The sequence below is a fragment of the Mizuhopecten yessoensis genome, unplaced genomic scaffold (assembly GCF_002113885.1).
Source record: "Mizuhopecten yessoensis strain PY_sf001 unplaced genomic scaffold, ASM211388v2 scaffold25, whole genome shotgun sequence".
Taxonomy (NCBI): Eukaryota; Metazoa; Mollusca; class Bivalvia; order Pectinida; family Pectinidae; genus Mizuhopecten; species Mizuhopecten yessoensis.
Genome location: NW_018403340.1, coordinates 545,147 through 572,987, shown reverse-complemented (window position 1 = coordinate 572,987; position 27,841 = coordinate 545,147). Strand labels below are relative to the sequence as shown.

At 38.9% G+C, this 27,841-nt stretch overlaps 1 protein-coding gene across 4 annotated transcripts in view; it reads left to right on the top strand.

The window, feature by feature from the left end:
* LOC110452570 (cAMP-dependent protein kinase type II regulatory subunit-like) overlaps positions 1-27,841 on the top strand; it is a 215,194-nt gene that overhangs the window by 98,530 nt on the left and 88,823 nt on the right. For all 4 annotated transcript variants that reach the window (XM_021503932.1, XM_021503144.1, XM_021502335.1 and 1 more), the window contains exons 6-9: positions 2,241-2,305; positions 6,421-6,562; positions 13,172-13,273; positions 24,958-25,032. In XM_021503932.1, the coding sequence (XP_021359607.1) occupies positions 2,241-2,305; positions 6,421-6,562; positions 13,172-13,273; positions 24,958-25,032 (384 nt within the window). The remainder of the gene's footprint in view (positions 1-2,240; positions 2,306-6,420; positions 6,563-13,171; positions 13,274-24,957; positions 25,033-27,841) is intronic.

Genomic DNA, 27,841 nt, shown 5'->3' with positions numbered 1-27,841 from the left:
CTTGACCAACTTTCAAGGTCACAGGGTCAAATGTCGTAAAATCTTCAAGCGACTTCTTTTCAATAAGCAAAAGGGCCAGGGTACTGAAATTGGGCCTGTAGCATGCTGGGATGAAGGACTACCATGTTAGTTCAAATGAATGACCTTGATCCACTTTCAACCTAATGTCCTTGTTCAACAATCAAGGTCAGAGGCGTCATATGTTTAAATCTTTTAATAGGTTCTTATGAAATCTTAAGATTACAAGTGTTAGATTAATAACAGGTGAGCGAGGCAGGCCCATTGGGCCTCTTGTATTCAAGGTCACAGGGGTCAATTGTCTTAAAAAACTTTTAAACAACTTCTTCTGAATAACCATAATGCCCAGGATGATGATATTTGGCCTGTAGCATGCTAAGATGAAGGGCTACCAAGTTTGTTTAAATAAATGACCTTGATTTATATTCAAGGTCACAGGGGTCAAATATGTATAAAACCTTTAAACAACTTCTTCTGAATAACCAAGAGGCCTAGGATAATGATATTTGGCTAATAACATGCTGGAATGAATTGCTACCAAGTTTGTTCAAATGAATGAGCTTGAATCATATTCAAGGTCACTGGGGTCAAATATGTTAAAATCTACAAACAACTTCTTCTCAATAACCAAAAGGCACAGAGTACTGATATTGGGCCTGTAGCATGCTGGGATGAAGTGCTACCAAGTTTGTTCAAATAAATGACCTTTATTTATATTCAAGGTCACAGGGGTCAAATATGTATAAAACCTTTAAACAACTTCTTCTGAATAACCAAGAGGCCTAGGATAAAGATATTTGGCCAATAACCTTCTGGAATGAATGAGCTTGAATCATCTTCAAGGTCACTGGGATCAAATATGTTAAAATCTACAAACGACTTTCTCTCAATAACCAAAAGGCACAAGGTACTGATATTGGGCCTGTAGCATGCTGGGATAAAGGGCTACCAAGTTTGTTCAAATGAATGACCTTGACCCTCTTTTAAGGTCACAGGGGTCAAATGTCCTGAACTTTTAAACGAACTTCTTAATAACCTTTTCGAAAAGCCACGGGTACTAATATTAAGCCTGTAACATGCTGGTATGAAAGGCTACCAAGTTTGTTCAAATGAATGACATTGACCCACATTCAAGGTCAACGGGGTCAAATGTCTCAAAATCTTCAAACAACTTCTTCTCAATAACCAAAATTGCCCAGTACTGATATTGGGCCTGTAGCATGCTGGGATGAAGGGCTTCCCAGTTTGTTCAAATGAATGACCTTGACCTACTTTCAAGGTCACAGGAGTAAAATGTCTTAAAATCTTCAAACAACTTCTTCTCATTAACCAAAAGGCCTAGGGTACTGATATTGGGCTTGTAGCATACTGGGATGAAGGGTTACCAAGTTTGTTCAAATGAAGGACCTTGTCCCTCTTTCAAGGTCACAGGGGTCAACTGTCTTAAAATCTTAAAACAACTTCTTCTGAATAACCAAAAGGCCCAGGGTACTGATATTGGGCCTGTAGCATGCTGAGATGAAGGGCTACCAAGTTTGTTCAATTGAATGACCTTAACCATCTTGAGGTCATTTTCATTTGCAAATAAATGTTAAATTATATTCAAGGTCACAGGTGTCAAATATGTATAAAACCTTTAAACAACTTCTTCTGAATAACCAAGAGACCTAGGATAATGATATTTGGCTAATAACATGCTGGAATGAATTGCTACCAAGTTTGTTCAAATGAATGAGCTTGAATCATATTCAAGGTCACTGGGGTCAAATATGTTAAAATCTACAAACAGCTTCTTCTCAATAACCAAAAGGCACAGGGTACTGATATTGGGCCTGTAGCATGCTGGGATGAAGTGCTACCAAGTTTGTTCAAATAAATGACCTTTATTTATATTCAAGGTCACAGGGGTCAAATATGTGTAAAACCTTTAAACAACTTCTTCTGAATAACCAAGAGGCCTAGGATAATGATATTTGGCCAATAACATTCTGGAATGAATGAGCTTGAATCATATTCAAGGTCACTGGGATCAAATATGTTAAAATCTACAAACGACTTTCTCTCAATAACCAAAAGGCACAAGGTACTGATATTGGGCCTGTAGCATGCTGGGATAAAGGGCTACCAAGTTTGTTCAAATGAATGACCTTTGCCCATTTTTGACAACAAAAAATAAATATACCCTTGATGCAAATGATATTAAGTGGTAGTTTGTGTTGCAGGTTAAACCAGCAGAACATGTTATAGACCAGGGTGATGACGGTGACAACTTCTATGTTATAGACAGGTGAGTATCTCATGTGCCTGCCAATCACTGCGGTTACCTTTTCAGGGCTTAATCTGTATCTCACTCATTAAGTCTTGAACCAAATTTATCGGAATTTAATGTTGAAGTGATAATTAGCTCACCTGGCCAAAGGATTTGGTTTGTTTTTTAGCTCACCTGGCCCAAACGGCCAATTGAGCCTATGGCATCGTGCGTCGTCCGTCCGTCGTCCGTCTGGCGTCAACCTTTTACCTTTAAAACAACTTCTTCTGAATAACAAAGAGGCCCAGTCCGATGATATTTGGCCAGTAGCATCCTGGGATGAAGGGCTACCAAGTTTGTTAAAATGAATGACCTTTGCTCATTTTCAAGTATTCAAAGTCAGATTGGTCAAATATGTTTAAAACCTTTCAACAACTTCTTCTGAATAACTGAAAGACCGACAATTATGATATTTGGCCACTTCTTCTGAATAACTAGAGGGCCCAGGATGATGATATTTGGCCAATAACCTGCTAGGATGAAGCACTACCATGTTTGTTCAAATGAATGACCTTGACCTACTTTCAAGGTCACAGGGTTGAAATGTCTTAAAATCTTCAAACAACTTCTCCTCAATAACCAAAAGGCCCAGGGTACTGATATTGGGCCTGTATCATACTGGGATGTAAAGCTACCAAGTTTGTTCAAATGCATGACCTTGACCAACTTTCAAGGTCACGGGTTCAAATGGCTTTACATTTTCAAACAGCTTCGTCTCAATAACCAAAAGGCCCAAGGTACTGATATTGGGCATTTAGCATGCTTGGATTAAGGGCTACCAAGTTTGTTCAAATGAATGACCTTGACCTACTTTTAAGGTCACATGTGTCAAATGTCTTAAAATCTTCAAACAACTTCTCAATAATCAAAAGGCCCAGGGTACTGATATTTGGCCAGTAACATGCTGGGATAAAGGACTACCAAGTTTGTTCAAATGAATGACCTTGACATACATTCAAGGTCACAGGGGTCAAATTTGTTGAAAACTTTAAACAACTTCTTCTCAATAACCAAAATACACAGGGTGATGAGATTTGGCCAGTAGCATGCGGAGATGAAGGGCTACAAAGTTGGAGTAAAATGTCTTAAAATCTTCAAAAAACTTCTCAATAATCAAAAGGCCCAGGGTACTGATATTTGGCCAGTAGCATGCTGAGATAAAGGGCTACAAAGTTTGTTCAAAATAAATAACCTTCATTTATATTCAAGGTCACAGGGGTCAAATATGTTAAAAACATTCAACAACTTCTTCTGAACAACCGAAATGCACAGGGTGATGATATTTGGCCAGTAGCATGCGGAGATGAAGGGCTACAAAGTTTGTTCAGATGAATGACCTTCACCCATATTCAAGGTCACAGGGGTCAAATATGGTAAAAACATTCAACAACTTCTTCTGAACAACCGAAATGCACAGGGTGATGATATTTGGCCAGTAGCATGCGTAGATGAAGGGCTACAAAGTTTGTTCAGATGAATGACCTTCACCCATATTCAAGGTCACAGGGGTCAAATATGTATAAAACCTTTAAACAACTTCTTCTGAATAACCAAAATGCACGGGGCGATGATATTTGGCCAGTAGCATGCTGCGATAAAGGGCTACAAAGTTTGTTCAAATGCATGACCTTCAATGATATTCAAGGTCACAGGGGTCATTTGTCTTAAAAAAACTTTAAACAACGTCTTCTCAATAACCAAAATGCCCCGGGTGATGATATTTGGCCAGTAGCATGCGTAGATGAAGGGCTACAAAGTTTGTTCAGATGAATGACCTTCACCCATATGCAAGGTCACAGAGGTCAAATATATTATAAACAACTTCTTCTCAATAACCAAAATGCCCAGTGTGATGATAATTGGCCAGTAGCATGCTTAGGTAAAGCGCTATGAAGTAGCATGCTGGGATAAAGGGCTACCAAGTTTGTTCAAATGAATGACCTTCAATGATATTCAAGGTCACAGGGGTCATTTGTCTTAAAAAAACTTTAAACAACTTCTTCTCAATAACCAAACTGCCAGGGCTACAAAGTTTGTTCAGATGAATGACCTTCACCCATATTCAAGGTCACAGAGGTCAAATATATTTTAAACAACTTCTTCTCAATAACCAAAATGCCCAGGGAGATGATATTTGGCCTGTAGCATGCTTGGGTGAAGGGCTACCAAGTTTGTTCAAATGAATGACCTTTACCTATATTCAAGGTGACAGGGGTCAAATATGTGAAAAACATTAAACAACTTCTTCGGAATAACCAAAATGCACAGGGTGATGATATTTGGCCAGTAGCATGCTGAGATGAAGGGCTACAAAGTTTGTTCAGATGAATGACCTTCACCCATATTCAAGGTCACAGGGGTCAAATATGTTAAAAAAATTAAACAACTTCTCAATAACCAAAATGCCCAGGGTGATGATATTTGACCAGTAGCATGCTTAGGTAAAGGGCTATCAGGTTTGTTCAAATGAATGACCTTTACCTATATTCAAGGTGACAGGGGTCAAATATGTGAAAAACATTAAACAACTTCTTCTGAATAACCAAAATGCACGGGGTGATGATATTTGGCCAGTAGCATGCTGAGATGAAGGGCTACAAAGTTTGTTCAGATGAATGACCTTCACCCATATTCAAGGTCACAGGGGTCAAATATACTTTAAACAACTTATTCTCAATAACCAACATGCCCAGGGTAATGATATTTGGCCAGCAGCATGCTGAGATGAAGGGCTACAAAGTTTGTTCAGATGAATGACCTTCACCCATATTCAAGGTCACAGGGGTCAAATATGTTAAAGATTTCAAACAACTTCTTTTCAATAACCAAATTGCCCAGGGTGATGATATATGGCCAGTAGCATACTGGGGTAAAGGGCTATCAAAGTTTGTTCAAATGAATGACCTTCACCTATATTCAAGGTCAGAGGGGTCAAATATGTGAAAAACATTAAACAACTTCTTCTGAATAACCAAAATGCACAGGGTGATGATATTTGGCCAGTAGCATGCTGAAATTAAGGGCTACAAAGTTTGTTCAAATGAATGACCTTCACCCATATTCAAGGTCACAGGGGTCAAATATGTTAAAAACTTCTTCTGAATAACCAAAATGCCCAGGGTGATGATCATTAGTCAGTAGCATACTAGGATCAAGGGCCACCAAGTTTGTTCAAATGTATGACCTTGAATCATATTCAAGGTCACAAGGAGCAAATATGTTCAAAACTTTTTTAAACAACTTGAATAATCAAAAGGCTCAGGATGTTGATATTTAGTCAGTAGCATGCTGGTATCAAGGACTTCTATGTTTGTTAAAGTAAACAACCTCTTCTGAATAACCATGGGTCCCAGGATGTTGATACTTTGCAAGTTGCATCCTGAAATGAAAGACTATAAAATTTGTTCAACATAATGACTTAATTTGCCTGTAGCTTTATTTTAGTGTTACAAGTGTGATATTTATACCAGGTGAGCGATGCAGGCCCATTGGGCCTCTTGTTTGTATAATTAATCATGATAATAACAAATTGTAATAATAATATCATAATTATTTATTTATATTATCTATATCCCTTTTTTTTAATTTTTATTAGATAGTAAATTTAACTTTCCCATAATCTTACGGGACAATTTTGGTTTGCAGGGTTGTCTGGTCAAGGTCGCTGTTACTATTTCCAAAAAGCTCACTGTCTGTGCTGTAGCAGCTTCATTCCTTGAAGGATTTCCATCGATTTGAAACACTAATTAAGGACCATAATATCATACAAGTTTCAATTGTTTTAGCAATACCCTGCTTGTTATATATATTTTTATTGAAAATTATGATTAAGGAATTGGCTATTATGACCCTTACTCAACTACATGTTCTTCTTTATTTACTGCCATTCTGTACTGATATACCACCTCCTTTATTCCATTATTTGAATCCTTCATACACAGCATCTCTCAGCACTTTGATTTCCCTAGTAATTGACAAAACAGGCTCATGCTGCTAAACCACTGATCCTTAGTCCACTACAGACAGTTCCAGTTGGATATGTTAATATATCCTGATATAGGTATTCTTATTTTCTGTTTTTTCTTCTTTTTCAGTGGAACATATGATATTTTTGTCAATGGCAATCTGGTTGGTAAATATGATAGTAAAGGAAGTTTCGGAGAGCTTGCCTTGATGTACAACATGCCGCGTGCTGCTACAATTGTGGCCACTTCTGACGGAACATTATGGGCAATGGTAGGTTGCAGGGGACACTGCGGGACCATATTTGTGTAGATGCTTTGTTTTGTGGCAGAGATGCCAGCTATTCATTATGAGCTCACCAGCCTGAAGGGCAAGTGATCTTCTGCCATCGTGCAGAGTCCGTTGTCCATCCCTCTGTCAACATCTCCTTTAAAACGCTTCATGTCCTCAGTGGATTTTAACTAAATTTGGCCTGAAGTATCCTTAGGCAGAGGGGACTAAATTTTGTATAAACAAAGGGTGTGGCCTCCAATGTGTCAGAGGGGCGGGGCAAAATAGTGGAATTTGAGGTTTATTAAATTTTGAAATGCTTCTTTTCCTGTATTGTTGGAGGGATTTGAACCAAATTTACCCTGAAGCATCCTCGGGTAAACAGGAAGAGCTGGGCCTTAAAAGGGAACATGAGGTTTAAATTTTCAAAAATCCTTCTTCATCTGTACCATTAGAGGGATTTTATCTAAATTTAGCCTGGATCATCCTTTAGCAAAGAGGACTAAATTTTGTATAAAAGAAGGGTGTGGCCTCCCATGTGTCAGAGGGGCAGGGCACAATAGTGGAATTTGAGGTTTATTAGCTCACCTGCCCGAAGGGCAAGTGAGCTTATGTTATGGTGCGGCCTCCGTCGTCCGTCCGTCCGGCCGTCCGTCCCGCCGTCCGGCTGGGATGAAGGGCTACAAAGTTTGTTCAAATGAATGACCTTGACCCACCTTCAAGGTCACTGGGGTCAGATGTCTTAAAATCTTCAAACAACTTCTTCTCAATAACCAAAAGGCCCAGGGTACTTATATTGGGCATGTAGCATGCTGGGATGAAGGGCTACCAAGTTTGTTCAAATGAATGACCTTGACCCACTTTCAAGGTCACTGGAGTCAGATGTCTTTAAATCTTCAAACAACTTCTTCTCAATAACCAAAAGGCCAAGGGTACTTATATTGGGCCTGTAGCATGCTGGGATGAAGGGCTACCAAGTTTGTTCAAATGAATGACCTTGACCCACCTTCAAGGTCACTGGGGTCAGATGTCTTAAAATCTTCAAACAACTTCTTCTCAATAACCAAAAGGCCAAGGGTACTTATACTGGGCCTGTAGCATGCGGGGATGAAGGGCTACCAATTTTGCTCAAATAAATGACCTTGACCAACTTTCAAGGTCACTGGAGTCCGATGTCTTAAAATCTTCAAACAACTTCTTCACAATAACCAAAAGGCCCAGGGTACTGATATTGGGCCTATAGCATGCTGGGATTAAGGGCTACCAAGTTTGTTCAAATGTTTGACCTTGACCAACTTTCAAGGTCACTGGGGTCAGATGTCTTAAAATCTTCAAACCCCTTCTTCTCAATAACCAAAACGCCCAAGGTACTGATATTCGGCCTGTAGCATGCTGGGATGAAGGGCTACCAAGTTTGTTCAAATGAATGACCTTGACCAATTTTCAAGGTCACTGGGGTCAAATGTTTTAAAATCTTAAAACAACTTCTCCATAACCAAAAGGCCCAGGGTACTGAAATTAGGCCTGTAGCATGCTGGGATGAAGGGCTACCAAGTTTGTTCAAATGAATGACCTTGATCCACTTTCAACCTGATGTCCTTGTTCGACATTCAAAGTCACAGGCGTCATATGTTTAAATCTTTTAATAGGTTCTTATGAATCAAACACTGATATTCTGCCTGTAGCTGTATTTTAGTCCACTTTTAAGATTACAAGTGTGAATTTAATACCAGGTGAGCGATGCAGGCCCATTGGGCCTCTTGTTAAATTTTGAAATGCTTCTTTTCCTGTATTGTTGGAGGGATTTGAACCAAATTTACTCTGAAGCATCCTTGGGTAAACGAGAAGAGCTGGGCCTAAAAGGGGAATATGTGGTTTAAATTTTCAAAATCCTTCTTCATCTGTACCATTGGAGGGATTTTATACAAATTTAATCCAGAGCATCCTTGCAAAAGGAGACCCACTTGAAAGGGAGAGTGTGCCCTCTTGCCCCCTGGGGACAGAGGGCACACGGACCAATAGGAGGAACATTGTCATTAATGATTAAAAACCTCTTTAGTATGATTTTAGAGATTTGAACGAATTTTGTGTAGAGCATTCTTAGGCAAAGGGGACTCGATTTTGTATAAACGGAGGGTTTGGCCCTCTTTGGGACAGAGGGGTTGGGTCGATAGGGAAAATTCAGGAAAATCTTTAAAATCCTTCTCCTTCAGTATAATTGGAGTTATTTTAACCAAATTTGGTCCAGAGCATAATTTGGCAAGTGGGAGTTAATTTGTTTTAACAGAGAGTGTGGTCCCCCCAGGAAGCAAAAGGGGAAAGGTCCAGTATTAGGAACATAGTAATAAATGTTTAAAAATACTTCTCCTTCAGTTTATTTGGGGGAATTTTAACCAAAATTTGTGTAGAGCATCCTTGGGCAAAGGGGACTCAATTTTTAGCTCACCTGGCACGAAGTGCCAAGTGAGCTTATGCCGTGGTGCGTCGTCCGTCCGTCCGTCCGTCCGTCTGTCCGTCCGTCGTCCATCCTTCGTCCGGCGTCAATATTTTACTTTAAACGACTTCATCTTAATAACCAAAAGGCCTAGGGTGATGATATTTGGCCAGAAGCAAACTGGGATGAAGGGCTACCAAGTTTGTTCAAATATATGACCTTCACCCATATTCAAGGTCACAGGGTCAAATATGTTAAAAACTTTAAACAACTTCTTCTCAATAACCAAACTGCCCAGGAAGATGATATTTGGTCAGTAGCATGCTAGGGTTAAGGGCTACCAAGTTTGTTCAAATGAATGACCTTCAATTATATTCAAGGTCACAGGGGTCAATTGTCTTAAAAAAACTTTAAATAACTTCTTCTGAATAACCAAAATGCCCAGGGTGATGATATTTGGCCAGTAGCATGCTGAGATGAAGGGCTACAAAGTTTGTTCAAATGAATGACCTTCACCCATATTCAAGGTCACAGGGGTCAAATATGTTAAAAACTTTAAACAACTTCTTCTGAATAACCAAAATGCCCAGGGTGATGATATTTGGCCAGTAGCATGCTGAGATGAAGGGCTACAAAGTTTGTTCAAATGAATGACCTTCACCCATATTCAAGGTCACAGGGGTCAAATATGTTAAAAACTTTAAACAACTTCTTCTGAATAACCAAAATGCACAGGGTGATGATATTTGGCCAGTAGCATGCTGAGATGAAGGGCTACAAAGTTTGTTCAAATGCATGACCTTCACCCATATTCAAGGTCACAGGGGTCAAATATGTTAAAAACTTTAAACAACTTCTTCTGAATAACCAAAATGCCCAGGGTGATGATATTTAGTCAGTAGCATACTAGGATCAAGGGCTACCAAGTTTGTATAAATGTATGACCTTGAATCATATTCAAGGTCACAAGGAGCAAATATGTTCAAAATATTTCAACAACTTGTTCTGAATAACCAAAAGGCTCAGGATGTTGATATTTAGTCAGTAGCATATGCTGGGATCAAGGACTACTTTGTTTGTTAAAGTGAATGACTTTGACTTATATTCAAGGTCACAGGGGTCAAATTTGTTTAAAATCTTTAAACAACCTCTTCTGAATAACCATGGGTCCCAGGATGTTTATACTTTGCAAGTTGCATCCTAAGATGAAAGGCTATACAATGTGTTCAACATAATCACTTTGTTCGACTTTCAATCACAGGGGTGAAATGTTTTAAAAAAGAATAACAGGGTCTTTTGAATGAATTTTAATCATAAATACTGATATTTTGCCTGTAGCTTTATTTTAGATCACTTTTAAGGTTACAAGTGTGAGTTTTATACCAGGTGAGCGATGCAGGCCTATTGGGCCTCTTGTTTCATTGGAAAGAGCCAAACAAAGTTTGTGAATGCAAATAACCTTGACTTGCTTTCAAGGTCACACCGTTCAAATATGTCAAACGGTTCAAACTACTTCTTCTGAAGAATTAAAATTCATCAAATTATAATATTTGGCTGGTGACTTCCTGGGATAGAGCTCACCAAAGTTTGTGAATGAAAATTACCTCAACCTACTTTAGAGGTCACAGAGGTCAACAGCATTTTAAATAAAGGATTTGTTCTCAAGAACTCAAAGGAATTGATACATAAGATTTGGCTGGTAGCATTTTGGAATAGAGCTTACCAAATTGAGAAGGAAAATGACATTGACCTACTTACAAGGTCACAGGAAAAAATATGTCGAGCAACTTCTGAAGAAGAATCAAAAAGCATAGAATCTTATAATAATATTTTGCTGGTAGTTTCAACAGATGGAGCCAACAAAGTTTGCGAGGGAAATATTTTAAGTGCAATATAATATTTAATGAGAATATTTTGCTATGACTGCTTAAGTATTCAGGTGAGCGATACAGGCCCTCTTGGGCCTCTTGTTTTACAGAACATCATTTTGCAAGGGGGACTCCATGTTTTGACAGAGAGTGTGGTCCCCCTGGCACAATAGGGTGAACATAGTATTTAAGCTTTAAATTGTTCTCTTTCAGTTTTTATGGAGGCATTTTAACCAAATTTGGTGTAGCTAGAGCATGCTTTGGCAAAAAGGTCTAAATTTTTTATAAATAGAGGGTTGCTTTTAGGGGGCTGAAGGGCAGGACCAAAAAGGCGGAATTGAGGTTAATGTAAAAACATCACCCCAATGCATAGGGGGCAGAAAGAAGGGAACTAATGAGGGACGATTGTTGCTGAGAGACAGACAATATTTGTAAATAGTTGCATGCAATGAGATTAATTTTCTATGGTGTTTTTTTTATCCAGGTGAGTGATACAGGCCCTCTGGGCCTTTTGTTAACCAAATATTGTCTAATACATCCTTGGGCAAGGGGAAATCAATTTATTTTCTATAAATGGAGGTTGTGGCTCCCTTGGGAGAACATAGGTAAAATGTTTAAAATCCTTTTCCTTTGGTATGAATTCAGGAATTTGAACCAAATTTGGTGTAGAGCATCTTTGGGCAAAGGGGACTCAATTTTGTATAAATTGAGGATGTTGCCTCCTTGGAGATTAGGGGCCAGGCCCTAATAGGGGAAATTTAAATAAATCCTTTAAACTTCTTTTCCTTTTGTACAATAGAAGGATTTTGCCAAAATTTTATGTGTGGGCAAGGGGATTTACATTTTTATAAAAGGAGGGTGATCATGAGGGTCCCCTTGGGGCAAAGGGTTTGGGCCCTACAGAGAAAATTGAGGTAAAAGCTTAAAGATTCTTCTCCTTTTGTACAAATAAAGGGATTTAACCAACATCCTTGGGCAAGGGGGAGAGACTCAATTTTCTATGAATTGAAAATATTGCCCCTCCTGGAGGTTGAGGCCAACCATTAGGGAAGACTTAGGGAAACATGTTTAAGATCGTTCTTCTTCTGTATGAATGGAGGGATTTGAACCAAACCCTTGTGGAGGAGGTAAAGTTTACTATAGTTTACAAAGGGAATTAACACTTTTGAGTATAGTTGTACATTTTTATGCAAAATTGATAACTTGGTTGAAATGATCATCCCATTGTTACTTGGTTGGAATGATCATCATAGGATGGCAGTTTGATGATATTTAAATTAAAACCCTGAGCCCTCCATGGGGCAGATGTACGGGGTTCAAAGGGGAAAATTTTGGTATAAATTCAAAAAACTTCTTCATACAAAGTAGTCCTGGTATCAAATTCCCTAGATGGATGGATATGTCTTAAAGGGCTCTATCAAAATTATAAATTTTAATATCGCTGGGTCATTCATTCCCCCCTCCCTGGGGTGGGGTAACGTTTACTATAGTTTATATAGGGAAATAACACTTTATTTATGTCAAATAATTTCTTGTGGAAATGATTCCAACTCGGCACAAATTTCAAAATTCTTCTTCTGCTTAATGATTGACTCAGGTGACCACTAAGGCCCTTGGGCCTTTTGTTAATTAGTTCCCCAACGATTCCTGGGAGGGATTATAGGTTTGCAATCTGTCCGTCCACCCTTCCCTCCAAGAAGTTTGTCCGGGACATATCTTCTATACTATTTCACCTGGAGCATCCAAATTTTGTGAACAAGGACAATTTGGGATGGCAGAGTCCAGAGTGCAAGAATTGGGTTACTTGGACCTATGACCTTTGACCTTTACTTTTGAAATTTTTTGTCCAAGGCATATCTTAATGGGAGAAAACCGACAGATGGTCGGACAGATGTTCCCATACCCAAGTCCCGATCAAATTTGGTATGCAAATACATCTTGGCATCTTGACCTCAACCTTTGAAAAAGTTAATTGTCTAGGTTATATCTCCTATACTTTTTCACCTGGAGAACCAGGTTTGGTACACAAGTACATCTTGGGATGGCAAAATGTAAATTACAAAGAGGTCACTTGGATGTATGGTTTGAACCTTGGCCTCATCCTATGAAAAACGTTTTTCAAAGGATCATCCTTTAACAAAGGATTTTTGCTAGCAACTTTAGGCAATGGGGTTCAAAGTTTTACAAATAAAATTAAACGGGCTGACTTTCCTTGGGGCTAGAGGGTAGGGTAAAGTAGCATCCTGATTGGTTCTAGGAATCAAATCAAATGAATGAATTGAAGATTTTTTCTTTCTTTTTGTATTTCAGGACAGAACCACATTTAGAAGAATAGTATTAAAGAATGCTTTCAACAAACGGAAAATGTATGAAGCACTGTTGGAGCATGTGCCAATGTTGAAGACTCTTGAAGTAAGTATGAAGATATGCTTTTTCAGTTGTACTGTTGGGCTTAGCATGTGAACAGATCATGTTAATATTAACGGTCAAATATGTCAAACTCTTCAAACAACTTCTTCTGAAGAACTAAAAAGTTTAGAACCTTCATATTTGGCTGGTCGCTTCCTGGAATAGAGCCCAACAAAGTTTGAGAATGAAAATGACCTTGACCTTCTTACAAGGTCACATGTGTCAAATATGTCAAAACGACTTCTGAATAATCGAAAGGCATAAAATTATAATATAATAATATAATATTTGGCTGGTTGCTTCCTGGGATAGAGCCCAACAAAGTTTGAGAATGATTATGACCTTGACCTACTTTCAATGTCACAGGGGTCAAATATGTCAAACTCTTCAGACATCAAACTACTTCTGAATAACTGAAATGTATAACCTCTTCATATTTGGCTGATGGCTTCCTTGGATAAAGCTCGACAAAGTTTGAGAATTAAAATGACCTTGACCTACTTTCAAGGTCACGGCGGTCAAATATGTCAAACTCTTCAAACAACTTCTTCTGAAGAACTAAAAAGCATAGAACCTTTATATTTTGCTGGTTGCTTCCTGGGATATAGCCCAACAAAGTTTGAGAATGAAAATGACCTTGACCTTTTTTTCTAGGTCACATGTGTCAAGTATGTCCAAACGACTTCTTTTGAATAATCGAAAGGCATAAAATTATAATATTTGGCTGGTGGCTTCCTGGGATAGAGCCAAACAAAGTTTGAGAATGAAAATGACCTTGACCTACTTTCAAGGTCACATGGGTAAAATATGTCAAAAACATCAATCTACTTCTGAATAATCAAAAGGCATAAAATTATAATATTTGGCTGGTTGCTTCCTGGGATAGAGCTCACCAAAGTTTGCAAATGAAAAAGACCTTAACCTACTTTAAAGGAGTCAACAACATTTCAAAGGATTTGATCTGAAGAACCAAAAGGAATGGATTCGTAAGATTTGGCTGGTAGCTTCTTTGTATAGAGCTAACAAAGTTTGAGAAGGAAAATGACATTGACCTACTTTCAAGGTCACAGGGAAAAATATGTCAAACAACTTCTGAAGAAGAACCAAAAAGCACAGAATCTTATAATATTTGGCTGGTAGTTTCAACAGATGGAGCCGACAAAGTTTGCGAGGGAAATATTTGTAGTGCAATATAATATTTAATGAGAATATTTTGCTATGACTGCTTAGATATTCAGGTGAGCAATACAGGTCCTTTGGGCCTCTTGTTTTGTATTCTGACCCATCTGAATAGCCCTTTGTCCATGTTGTAAGATCCGCCCTTAAAACCTTCTCGTTATCGCTGTTTTCATAGTAAGCAAAAGAGGGATTTTTCTAATATTTAATATGAAGATTCCCCTTGGTCCCTAGATGTACATGTTTACTTTTGAGTCTGATCGGATAAACAAAAAAAGGCCTACAGTTGGCTGTCTTGGATTTGACAGTGAATGTTTGTTCTCGCTATTTCTCAGGAAGTACTGGAAGGATCTTTCTCAAATTTTATATGTTATATTATGTGTTCGAAAGTAATGGTGGTCAGATAGCCCGCAGCCACAACAAATCTTGTTGGTCTATTATGTAAAGTTCAATTGTGTTGGCCCAATTGCCTATGCAACTTTATAGTCATGACATGCATTCTTCCCTTATTAATATACAAGTGACCTACTGCTATCCGTCTTCGTCCGTCGTCGTCCATCGTCCGTTACCATTTTACATTTTCAACTTAAGCTGAAATACTGTCAAAGGGATTTCATTGATACTTCATGGGGAATGTTACTGACAACTCCCTGACCAAGTGTTGTTATTTTTTGGGTCAAGTTCTACTGGGCTGATTTAACTGAAACTTGGTAGGAATGGTCAACTTGTGGTTCTGACAAAGTGTTGTTATTTTTTCGGGTCGATCAGAAATCCAATATGGCCGCCACAGCAGCCATTTTGAAAGAAGCTATTACAAACTTAATGTCAAGTTTTACTGGGCTGATTTAACTGAAAATTGGTAGGAATGATCAACTCGTGGTCCTGACAAAGAGTTATTTTTCGGGTCGATTATAAATCCAATATGGCTGCCAGGGCTGGCCATTTTGAAAAACTATTTCAAACTTAAAGTCAAGTTTTACTAGGCCGATTTAAATGAAACTTGGTAGGAATGATAAACATGTGTTCCTGACAATGTGTTGTTATTTTTTGGGTCAATGAGAAATTCAATATGGCTGACACGGCCGCCATTTTGAAAAACTATTTCTAACTTAAAGTCAAGTACTTCTTGGCCGATTTAACTGAAACTTGGAAGGAATGATCAACTCATTGTCCTGACAAAGTGTTATTATTTTTCGGGTCAATCAAACAACTAATATGGCCTACACGGACGGCCATTTTAAAAAACTATTTCAAACGTACAGTCAAGTTCTACTAGGCCAATCTAATTGAAACTTGGTAGGAATGATCAATTTATGTTCTTGACAAAGTGTTGTTATTTTTGGGGTCAATCAGAAATCCAATATGGCTCTCACAGCATTCCTTCTGTAATATCTGAAAGAAAAGGTATGAAATCAATGTGTTTATAACGAGAACACTTCACTGAACATCATTTTGTGACAAACTGCCGACCAGAGTAGTAAGTAGTGTACCGAAGGACACAAGCGTTTGTGCAATGCAGTTATTCAACAATATGGCACATTTTTAGCTCACCTGCCCGAAGGAGTATCCTTGGGTAAAGGGGAACAAATTTTGTATAAACGGTGGGTGTGGCCCCCCCTGGGACCTGAGGGGCGGGCCCAATAGGGGAAATAAAGGGAAAACTTTTAAAATCCTTCTTCGACCATCTGGATTAAGGGATTTTATCCTAATTTGGTCTGGAGGATCCTATGGCCGAGGGGACTCGATTATGTATAAGCTGTGGGTGTGGACTCCAAGGAGGCAGAAGGACGGGGCCCAACATGGGAAATAGAGGTGAATCTTTAAAATCCTTCCTCTACCATAGGGATGAAGGGATTTTTCCCAATTTGGTCTGGAGGATCTTGGGCAAAAGGCACTAAATTTTGTATAAGCAGTGGTTGTGGTCTCCCAGGGGGCAGAAGGGCGGGGCCCAATAGGAGAAATAGAGGTAAAACCTTTAAAATCCTTTTTCGACCATCGGGATTAAGGAATTTTATCCTTATTTAATCTGGAGCATCCTTGGGCCAAGGGGACTTAATTTTGTATAAACAGTGGGTATGACCCCCCTAGGGGCATCGGGATGGGGCTCTGTTTGAAGTTTGTTCTTGCTATTTCTCAAGTATTGGATGGATCTTACTGAAATTTCATATGTACTTACAGCACCTACCATTGAGTGTTATATCTTTACTTCATACCAATTATTTTAAACACATTCAGGTGAGCGATACAGGCCCTCTGGGCCTCTTGTTTGTTATATTATACCTAGAGTCTTTGTTAGCTCACGTGAGCTTATGTCGTGGTGCGGCGTCCGTCGTCCGTCCTCCGTCCGTCCGTCCGTCCTCGTCTGTCAACTTTTCCTTTAAACAACTTCTTCTGAAGAACGGATAGGCCAAGAGTCATGATATTTGGCTGAAAGCTTTGTTGGTAGGAGCCCAACAAAGTTTGAGAACGTAAATGACTTTGACCTACTTTCAAGGTCACAGGGGTCAAATGTGTAAAACACTTCAAACAACTTCCTTTGAAGAACTAAAAGGTATTGAAGCTTCATATTTGGCTGGTGGCTTCCTGGGATAGAGCCCAACAAAGTTTGCGAATGAAAATTAGTTTGACCTACTTTCAAGGTCACCGGGGTCAAATATGTCAAAAACTTCAAACGACTTCTTCTGAAGAACTAAAAGGTATTGAATCTTCATATTTGGCTGATTGGTTCCTGGGATGGAGCCCAACAAAGTTTGAGAATGAAAATTACCTTGACCTACTTTCAAGGTCACAGGAGTCAAATGTGTAAAAAGCTTCAAATGACTTCTTCTGAAGAACTGAAGGGTATAGAATCTTTATATTTGGCTGGTGGCTTCCTGGGATAGAGCCCAACAAAGTTTGAGGAAGAAAATTAGTTTGACCTACTTTCAAGGTCACAGGGGTCAAATATGTCAAAAACTTCAAACGACTTCTTCTGAAGAACTAAAAGGTATAGAATCTTCATATTTGGCTGATTGGTTCCTGGGATGGAGCCCAACAAAGTTTGAGAATGAAAATTACCTTGTTCTACTTTCAAGGTCACAGGGGTCAAATGTGTCAAAAGCTTCAAATTAATTCTTCTGAAGAACTGAGAGGTATAGAATCTTTATATTTGATTGATGGCTTCCTGGGATAGAGCCCGACAAAGTTTGAGGAAGAAAATGACCTTGACCTTCTTTCAAGGTCACAGGGGTCAAATGTGTCAGACACTTCAAACGACTTCTTCTGAACAACTGAAAGGTATAGAATCTTTATATTTGGCTTGTAGCTTCCTAGGAAAGAGCCCAACAAAGTTTGAGAATGAAAATGACCTTTACCTACTTTTAAGGTCACATGAGGCAGATATGTCAAACACTTCAAATGACTTCTTCTGAAGAACTGGAAGTTATAGAACCTTAATATTCGGCTGGTTATTTCCTGGGAAAGAGCCCAACAAAGTTTGGGAATGAAAGTGACCTTGACCTACTTTCAAGGTCACAGAGGTCAACAACATTTTAATGGATTTGTTCTTAAGAACTAAAAGGAATGGATTCATAAGATTTGGCTGGTAGCTTTTGGAATAGAGCTTACCAATTTGAGAAGGAAAATGACATTGACCTACTTACAAGGTCACAGGGAAAAATATGTCAAGCAACTTCTGAAGAATCAAAAAGCATAGAATCTTGTAATAATATTTTCCTGGTAGTTTCAACAGTTGGAGCCAACAAAGTTTGTGAGGGAAATATTTTTAGTGCAATATAATATTTAATGAGAATATTTTGCTATGACTGCTTAAATATTCAGGTGAGCGATACAGGCCCTCTTGGGCCTCTTGTATTATGAGGATACTCAGACAAAACAATCAGGGGAGTAAAATTCCACTTGCAAAATGCCAGGGACAACTAGTTTTAGATCTCCAACATATGCCAAAAAAAATGGCTTAATGGTTTCTAAAATGCGGTTTTTTTTGGCATGCCTTATCCCCATTTTTAGGTCATCCTGACCTTTTAGTCATTGTGCTTCGTCCGTCGTCATCTGCCGTCTGTAAATTTTGAACATTTTGAACTTCTCAAGTTCCACCAGTGGGATTGAGCTGAAACTTGCTTGAAATTATCCTGAGATGGTCCTGACCAAGTGTTGTTATTTTTCGGGTCGGTCCAAAATCCAAGAAGGCTTCCATCTTAAAAGACTCATTTCAAATTCTTCTCCAGTTCCATTGGTGCCATTGAGCTAAAAATTGGTGGGGATGTTAAGGAAAGTAAGCCGACAAAATGTTGTTATTTTTCAGCTCTGTCAAAACTTCAACAAGGCAGCCATGGTGGCCATTTTGTAACTTGATCACAATGTTATCATGGTTTTCCTAAACAACACCTATTTTAAACTTCTTCTCAAGTTCTACCAGTGGGGTTGAGCTGAAACTTGCCTGAAATTATCCTGAGATGGTCCTGACCAAATGTTGTTATTTTTCGGGTCGGTCCAAAATCCAAGATTGCTGCCATCTTGAAAAACACATTTTAAACTTCTTCTCCAGTTTCGCTGGTGCCATTGAGCTAAAAATTGGTGGGGATGTTAAGGAAGGACAGCCGACAAAGTGTTGTAATTTTTCAGCCCCGTCAAAACTTCAACATGGCAGCCATTTTGTAACATGATTGCGCAATCATGGTTTTCCTAAACAGCACCTATTTTAAACTTCTTCTCAAGTCGATTGTCGTGTGCGATAACCAGTGTTGTTGTGTGTACACGACAACGGGGATAAGACGGCCTATTATTTTGTCATCTGTACACGACAACGGGGACCAGGATGACATATTGTTGTCGTATGTACACGACAACGGTACGGAAAGAGTTAAAGGGAACCAATTCTGTATAAACGATGGGTCTGACCCCTCTGGTTGCAGAGAGGCAGTGCACAATAGCGATATAGAGGAATAGCTTTAATATCCTTCTTCTTTCATTGGGATGAAGGTATGTTGACCGAATTTAAACAGTAGCATCCTATGGGGAACAGAAATTATTGTTTACTCACCTGGCCTGAAGGGCCATGTGAGCTTATATGCCGTACTCCGTCGTCCGTCCGTCACCTTTTCTTTCAAACGACTTCTCAGTCAGGAGAACTGAAGGACCTAGGGTTATTAGCTCACCTGCCCGAAGGGCAAGTGAGCTTATGTTATGGTGCAGCAACCGTCGTCGGTCCGTCCGTCGTCCGTCTGTCCGGCGTCAACTTTTTGCTTTAAACAACTTCTTCTCAATAACCAAAGGGCCTAGGAAGATGATATTTGGCCAGTAGCATGCTGGGATCAAGGGCTACCAAGTTTGTTCAAATAAATGACCTTGACCCACTTTCAAGGTCACAGGGGTCAAATATGTTAAAATCTTCAAACAACTTCTTCTCAATAACCAAAAGGCCCAGGGTACTGATATTGGGCCTGTAGCATGCTGGGATGAAGGACTATCAAGTTTGTTCAACTGAATGACCTTGACCAACTTTCAAGGTCACAGGGGTCAAATGTCGTAAAATCTTCAAGCGACTTCTTTTCAATAAGCAAAAGGGCCAGGGTACTGAAATTGGGCCTGTAGCATGCTGGGATGAAGGATTACCAAGTTAGTTCAAATGAATGACCTTGACCAACTTTCAAAGGTCAAAGGGGTCAAATGTCATAAAATCTTCAAACGACTTCTTCTCAATAACCAAAAGGCCCAGGGTACTGATATTGGGCCTGTAGCATGCTGGGATGAAGGGCTACCAAGTTTGTTTAAATGAATGACATTGACCCACTTTCAAGGTCACTGGGGTCAGATGTCTTAAAATCTTCAAACAACTTCTTCTCAATAACCAAAAGGCCCAGGGTACTGATATTGGGCCTGTAGCATGCTGGGATGAAGGACTATCAAGTTTGTTCAACTGAATGACCTTGACCAACTTTCAAGGTCACAGGGTCAAATGTCGTAAAATCTTCAAGCGACTTCTTTTCAATAAGCAAAAGGGCCAGGGTACTGAAATTGGGCCTGTAGCATGCTGGGATGAAGGACTACCATGTTAGTTCAAATGAATGACCTTGATCCACTTTCAACCTAATGTCCTTGTTCAACAATCAAGGTCAGAGGCGTCATATGTTTAAATCTTTTAATAGGTTCTTATGAAATCTTAAGATTACAAGTGTTAGATTAATAATAGGTGAGCGATGCAGGCCCATTCGGCCTCTTGTTATATGTGGCCAGAAGGTACCTGGGATGGAGTGCTTTAAAGTTTCCTCATTAAAATGACCTTGACCCACTTTCAAGGTCACAGGGTTCAAATATGTTCAAAAATTGAAACAACAATATCTTAAGAACCATTTGGACAAGAGTCATGATACTTGGGTACGTTATGTAGACTGTGAATATTTTTCTAAGTGACAGTAATGAGGTCAAAGGTAAACTTTAAGTGCTAGTCAGTGGTCAAATGTCAACATGGGTTAAACGCTTTAACAATCTTCTTCTCAAGTTCCATAAGGTCATGATATTTTACCAGTAGGTACCTGGGAAGCATTTGGTCTAGAGTCATGATACTTGGGTATGTTATGTAGACCAGAAGTGCAAATCTTTTTCTAAATTACAGTAATGAGGTCAAATGTCAACTTAAAGTGCTAGCCGGAGTCAAAGGTCAACGTGGGTTAAAAGCTTTAAAGTTGCAATTTCAAATTTCAAACAACAATAACTTTTTAAGAGATGTTAAAATGTCTTGTGTTCTAGTTAACAAATTTGGTCTGAAGTTACCTATATGTTAGTTTCATGTAAAAAAAGAAACAGGTGAGCGATACAGGCCCTCTGGGCTTCTTGTTGTATAAATAGTGGTCTGACCCCCATGGGGGCAGACTGGTGGGGCCCAATAGGGGAAACATAGCAAATTATTCACCTTGTCAGAAGGGCCAAGTAAGCTTATTATGTGGTGCCAAGTCCGGCGCCCTGCATCAATATTTTATTTTAAACATTTTCTTCTTAAGGTAATAGGATTGTGTCACCATTTCTCAGGAGAATAGGGTACTGATATTGGGCCTGTAGCATGATGAGATGAAGGGCTAGCAAGTTTGTTAATATGAATGACCTTGACCTGCTTTCAAGGTTACAGGGGTCAGATATTGTTAAATCTTCAAACGACTTCTATAAATGCTGAAATTGTGTAAAATTTATGCTCTATACACGATATAAAAATTGACATTTTATAATAAAACCATATACACATAGTAATTGCAGGCAAGAGTTATTGTTCTTGAAAAACTTCACAGTAGTGAAATAGGTAGCCGGTTTCCTGAAGTACAGGAAAATGGACACGTGTGACTCATTGATAAAAAAAAACCTGAATTAATACCTGGATTGCTTTGAAATACTTTAATAGTGAGAGAACACAATGTGCTGTCAATAATAAACATACAATATTCATCAGTTTAATATTAAACATTAGAATTTGCGGAAATTGTGATACTGTCTCCCGACATTGGATTTTCAACTAGGGATGTACTTCCTGTTTCCGTTTATCAATACAATCCAATGACCTTAAGGACTTTCTACCCTTCGTAATACACATGTTTTTCTTGTCGTTTTTTCGTGTTGTCATTTCCGTATTGCGTATCGGGCAATCCATTACAGTAGAATAAGTTATAGAAACACTGGGTAGACAATAGTACACGTGGGTGACGATGATATGTCAACATCCGATATCGGGACTTAACTTGGAAATGTGTAATCACACGTACTGTACTTCTAAAATAAAGCTTATGATAGAAAGACATTAATTAACTCACGGGAAGACACTGACATAAGATCAGACGACTTCAAGAAGGTCATATATGAAGCGTATGGAATGCAGACTGATGTGTTTTGTTTACCGACCCCACCTGTACGTATCACGTGCTACCAGTAGTTCAGAAGCCTTGGTCGCTACGACTTTTATTGTCGAGCGAGTGACACTCTGTCAGATAAATCGTTTCACAAATGCAATTACAACTAGAAATTGTTGGCTAACAATTTGACGGGCTTTTCACTGTAAGGACTGATTTGGCCTTATAGCTATTTACGAGTTACTTCCCTTACACCAGTAGTAAAAGTCCTTGTATCTTTGAAATTTGTTTCACAAAATTACATGTTCAAATTTGACCTATCCAATACCGGAAGTTGATCTTTGATGGTAATTTATGTCCATAAACCCTGTAGCCCATCATCCTAGCATGCTACAATACCCTGCGCATTTCCGTTATTGAGCAGGATTATTTTGAAGATTTTAACACATAATTGACCCCAGTGACCTTGAACATATGTGAAGGTCATTCATATTATCTAACTGGATAGTCCATTGCTTGAGCATGATATCCAACAAAAATCATGACCTTGGATCACTTGGTTATTGAGAAGAAGATTTTTGAAGTTGACGGAAGTTCATGAAACTCTGTATGCAGCCATATATCAATAAGATCCATGATGAGTTCGAAAATGGGAATTATTTGACAGTAACTTACAGAGTTATTGCCCTTTGTAATAATATTATTATTGGACCTTGTGAACACAATAACTTGAGTAAATGTTAACTGAGTTTCATGAAACTTTGTATGCAGCCATATGTCAATAAGATCTTGAATGAGTTCGAAAATGGGAATTATTCGACAGTAACTTACAGAGTTATTGCCCTTTGTAATAATATTATTATTGGACCTTGTGAACACGAGAACTTGAGTAAATGTTTACCGAGTTTAATGAAACTTTGTATGCAGCCATATATCAATAAGATCCTAGACGAGTTTGAAAATGGGAATTATTCGACGTTAACTTACAGAGTTATTGCTCTTTGTAATATTATTATTATTGGACCTTGTGAACACGATAACTTGAGTAAATGTTAACCGAGTTTGATGAAACTTTGTATGCAGCCATATATCAATAAGATCCCGGACTCTAAATGGGAATTATTCAACAGTAACTTACAGAGTTATTGCTCTTTGTAATAATTTTATTATTGGACATTGTGAACATGATAACTTAAGTAATTATCAACCAAGTCTGATGAAACTTTCAAGGTCCCAGGGGTCAAATTTCGTAAAATCTGCAAACAACTTCTTCTCAATAACCAAAAGGCCCACGGTGCTGATATTGGGCCTGTAGCATGCTGGGATGAAGGACTACCAAGTTTGTTCAAATAAATGACCTTGACCAACTTTCAATGAAAGATCACAGGGGTCAAATGTCATTAAATCTTCAAACGATCTTCTTTTCAATAACCAAAAGGCCCAGGGTACTGATATTGGGCCTGTAGCATGATGAGATGAAGGGCTAGCAAGTTTGTTAAAATGAATGACCTTGACCAGCTTTCAAGGTTACAGGGGTCAGATATTGTTAAATCTTCAAACGACTTCTCAATAACCAAAAGGCCCAGGGTACTGACATTGAACCTGTAGCATGATTGGATGAAGGACTACCAAGTTTGTTCAAATAAATGACCTCAACCAACTTTCAAGGTTACAGGGGTCAAATGTCGTAAAAATCTTCAAACAACTTCTCAATAACCAAAAGGCCCAGGGTACTGATATTGGGCCTGTAGCATGCTGGGATGAAGGACTACCAAGTTTGTTAAAATGAATGACCTTGACCATCTTTCAATGTCCCAGGGGTCAAATTTCGTAAAATCTTCAAACAACTTCTTCTCATAAACCAAAAGGCCCAGGGTACTGATATTGGGATTGTAGCATGATGGGATGAAGGACCATCAAGTTTGTTCAAATGAATGACCTTGACCCACTTTCTAGGTCAAAGGGGTCAAATATGTTAAATCTTCAAGCGACTTCTTCTCAATAACCAAAAGGCCCAGGGTACTGATCTTGGGCCTGTAGCATGATGGGATGAAGGGCTACTAAGTTTGTTCAAATGAATGCCCTTGACCCAATTTCAAGGTCACTGGGGTCAGATGTCTTAAAATCTTCAAACAACTTCTTCTCAATAACCAAAAGGGCCAGGGTACTGAAATTGGGTCTGTAGCTTGCTGGGATGAAGGGCTACCAAGTTTGTTCAAATGACCTACTTTCAAGGTATTTCACACGTAATGTCCTTGTTCGACATTTAAGGTCACAGGCGTCATGTTTAAATCTTAGGTTCTTATGAATCAAACACTGATATTCTGCCTGTAGCTGTTACTTCTAGTCCACTTTTACCATTACAAATGTGAGATTAATACCAGGTGAGCGATGTAGGCCCCTTGGGCCTCTTGTTTTATATATAGTTATGTTGAATATTGTATATTATTATACAATAACTTTTGTTATAGTGGCAAATAACATATGACATTACAAGGTTTAAGTTAATGTACAAGATTCCTATTTATGATTTCCAACATGAGACTGGGTTACATGTAAGGAAAATGAAGAGCAAATAATGTAAAAGATAATCTTTTTTAGATCCAATAAATATCCTTTCTTGGTGTGCACCAAGATCTTTCTAGGATCTTCTATTTATTGTTCCTTTGTTCTTTTCAGCCATATGAAAGAATGAATGTAGCAGATGCCTTGCTGTCTAGGTCATTTACTGATGGAGAAGTCATCATTAAACAAGTAAGATTAAACATTATTCTCAAAAGAGAAGTGTATTTCAATCACTTCTGCTTAACATAGCATTTTATTTGCTGGTTTTGATGAAGGAAAACACAGGAAAAGTGTATTTCAATAAATTCTGCTTAACTCATTCACCCCTGAAGACAAATTTGAACTCTTCCAATTCAAAGGTTGGAATAGTTCATTATGAAATGTCAGTGGTAAATGAGTTAATATTGGATTGCATTTGCTGGTTTGGATGAAGTAAAACACAGGAAAAGAAATATAACACAATTGGGTGTAAATTCTGATTGCACTATTTTTAGCCCACCATCAGATTATGAACTGTTAAGCCTAAGGAACAAGAGGCCAACAGCCATGTATTACTCAGGGCAAATTACTGGGGTGCTGCTGAACCCAGTTGTCATGTTCAAAATCTGTCTTGACCAGTCCTGTAACAGACCATATATAATTCAAGTTGAATTATTAAGTCCCCCAAACTAAGTTTTTACTCCAATTCTTATTAAGTCACCCCGAACAAAGTCGGGTGACTTGTTGTTATTGTTCTGTTTCTTACTTATTAGCTCACCTAGAACGAAGGGCCAAGTGAGCTTATGGCATGGTGCGGCGTCCGTCCGGCGTCCGGCATCAATATTTTACTTTAAACAACTTCTTCTTAATAACCGCAAGGCCTAGGTTGATGATATTTGGCTACAACGAAATGGGATGAAGGGATACCAAGATTGTTCAAATAAATGACCTTCACTGATATTCAAGGTCAAAGGGGTCAAATATGTTAAAAACTTTAAACAACTTCTACTGAATAACCAAAATGCCCAGGGTGATGATATTTGGTCAGTAGCATGCTGGGAAGAAGGGCTACCAAGTTTGTTCAAATGAATGACCTTTACCCACTTTCAAGGTGACAGAGTTCAGATGTCTTTAAAGGGTACTGATATTGGGCCTGTAGCATGCTGGGATGAAGGACTACCAAGTTTGTTCAAATAAATTACCTTTACCAATTTTCGAGGTCACTGGGGTCAGATGTCTTAAAATCTTCAAACGACTTATTCTCAAAAACCAAAAGGCCCAGGGTACTGGTTTTGGGCCTGTACCATGCTGGGATGAAGGGCTACCAAGTTTGTTCAAATGAATGACATTGACCCACTTTCAAACTCACAGGGGTCAAATATGTTTAAATTTTCAAACAACTTCTTCCCAATAACCAAAAAGACCAGGGTACTGATATTGGGCCTGTAGCATCCTGACATAAAGGGCTACTAAGTTTGTTCAAATGAATGACCTTGACCCACTTTCAACCTAAAATCCTTGTTAGACATTCAAGGTCACAGGCGTCATATGCTTAAATCTTGTAATAGGTTCTTATGAATCAAACACTGATATTCTGCCTGTGGCTGTATTTTATTCCACTTTTAAGATTACAAGTGTAAGATTAATAACAGGTGGGCGATGCAGGCCCATTGGGTCTCTTGTTTAGTCACCCCAGACGAAGTCAGGGAGACTTATTGTTAGCTCACCTGGCCCAATTGGGGCAAGTGAGCTTATGGCATGGTGCAGCGTCCGTCGGCATCAACATTTTAGGTCACCTGAGCTTTGCTCAAGTGACCTATTCCAATCACTTTCCTTCCGTCGTCGTTCGTCGTGCGTCGTGCGTATATATATAAACCTTTTACATTATCAACTTCTTCTCAAGAACCAGTGAATGGAAATTTCTCAAACTTGGTCAGAATCATCCTTGGTAGATGAGGCTACCAAATTGTATTATTGGGATTCCTACCCCAACCCTAGGGGCCAGGGCAGGGCCCAAAAGGGAAAATTAGCCAATATTACAAAAATCTTCTTCTCCAGACTGAGAGGTATTACAGTCATGTTCTCTGCATGGATGGAAAGATCATCAGTGGCTTTATTTAAATTGTAAATTTCAGGACCCCCGAGCTATCCGTTCTCCCTTGGGGAGGGGGTAAAGTTTACTTTAGTTTATATAGGGAAACAACACTTTTGGGTATATTTCGACAATTTTCTGTTGGAAATTATTTTTACTTGGTGAGAATTATCCTTGAAGAAAGATGGTTTTAAATTGTAAAATTGGGATCCCTACCCCAACCCTAGGGGCCAGGGCGGGGCCCAAAAGGGAAATTTAACCAATTTTTCAAAAATCTTCTTCCCCAGACTCAGAATCCTATACTACAGTCATTTTCTCTGCATGGATGGAAATATCATCAGGGGCTTTATTTCAATTGTAAATTTCAGGACCCCGAGCTATCCGTTCTCCCTTGGAGAGGGGGTAAAGTTTACTAGAGTTTATATAGGGAAACAACACTTTTGGGTATATTTTGACAATTTTCTGTTGGAAATTTTTCTTACTTGGTGAGAATTATCCTTGAAGGAAGATGGTTTTAAATTGTAAAATTGGGATTCCTACCCCAACCTTAGGGGCCAGGGCGGGGCCCCAAAGGGAAATTTAACCAATTTTTAGCTCACCTGGCACGAAGTGCCAAGTGAGCTTATGCCGTGGCGCGGCGTCCGTCGTCCGTCCGTCTGTCCGTCCTCGTCCGTCAACTTCTCTTTTAAACAACTTCTTCTGAAGAACGGACAGTCCTAGAGTCATGATATTTGGCTGAAAGCTTCGTTGGTAGGAGCCCTACAAAGTTTGAGAATGAAAATTAGTTTGACCTACTTTCAAGGTCACAGGGGTCAAATATGTCAAAAACTTCAAACGACTTCTTCTGAAGAATTAAAAGGTATAGAATCTTCATATTTGGCTGATGGCTTCCTTGGATGGAGCCCAACAAAGTTTGAGAATGAAAAT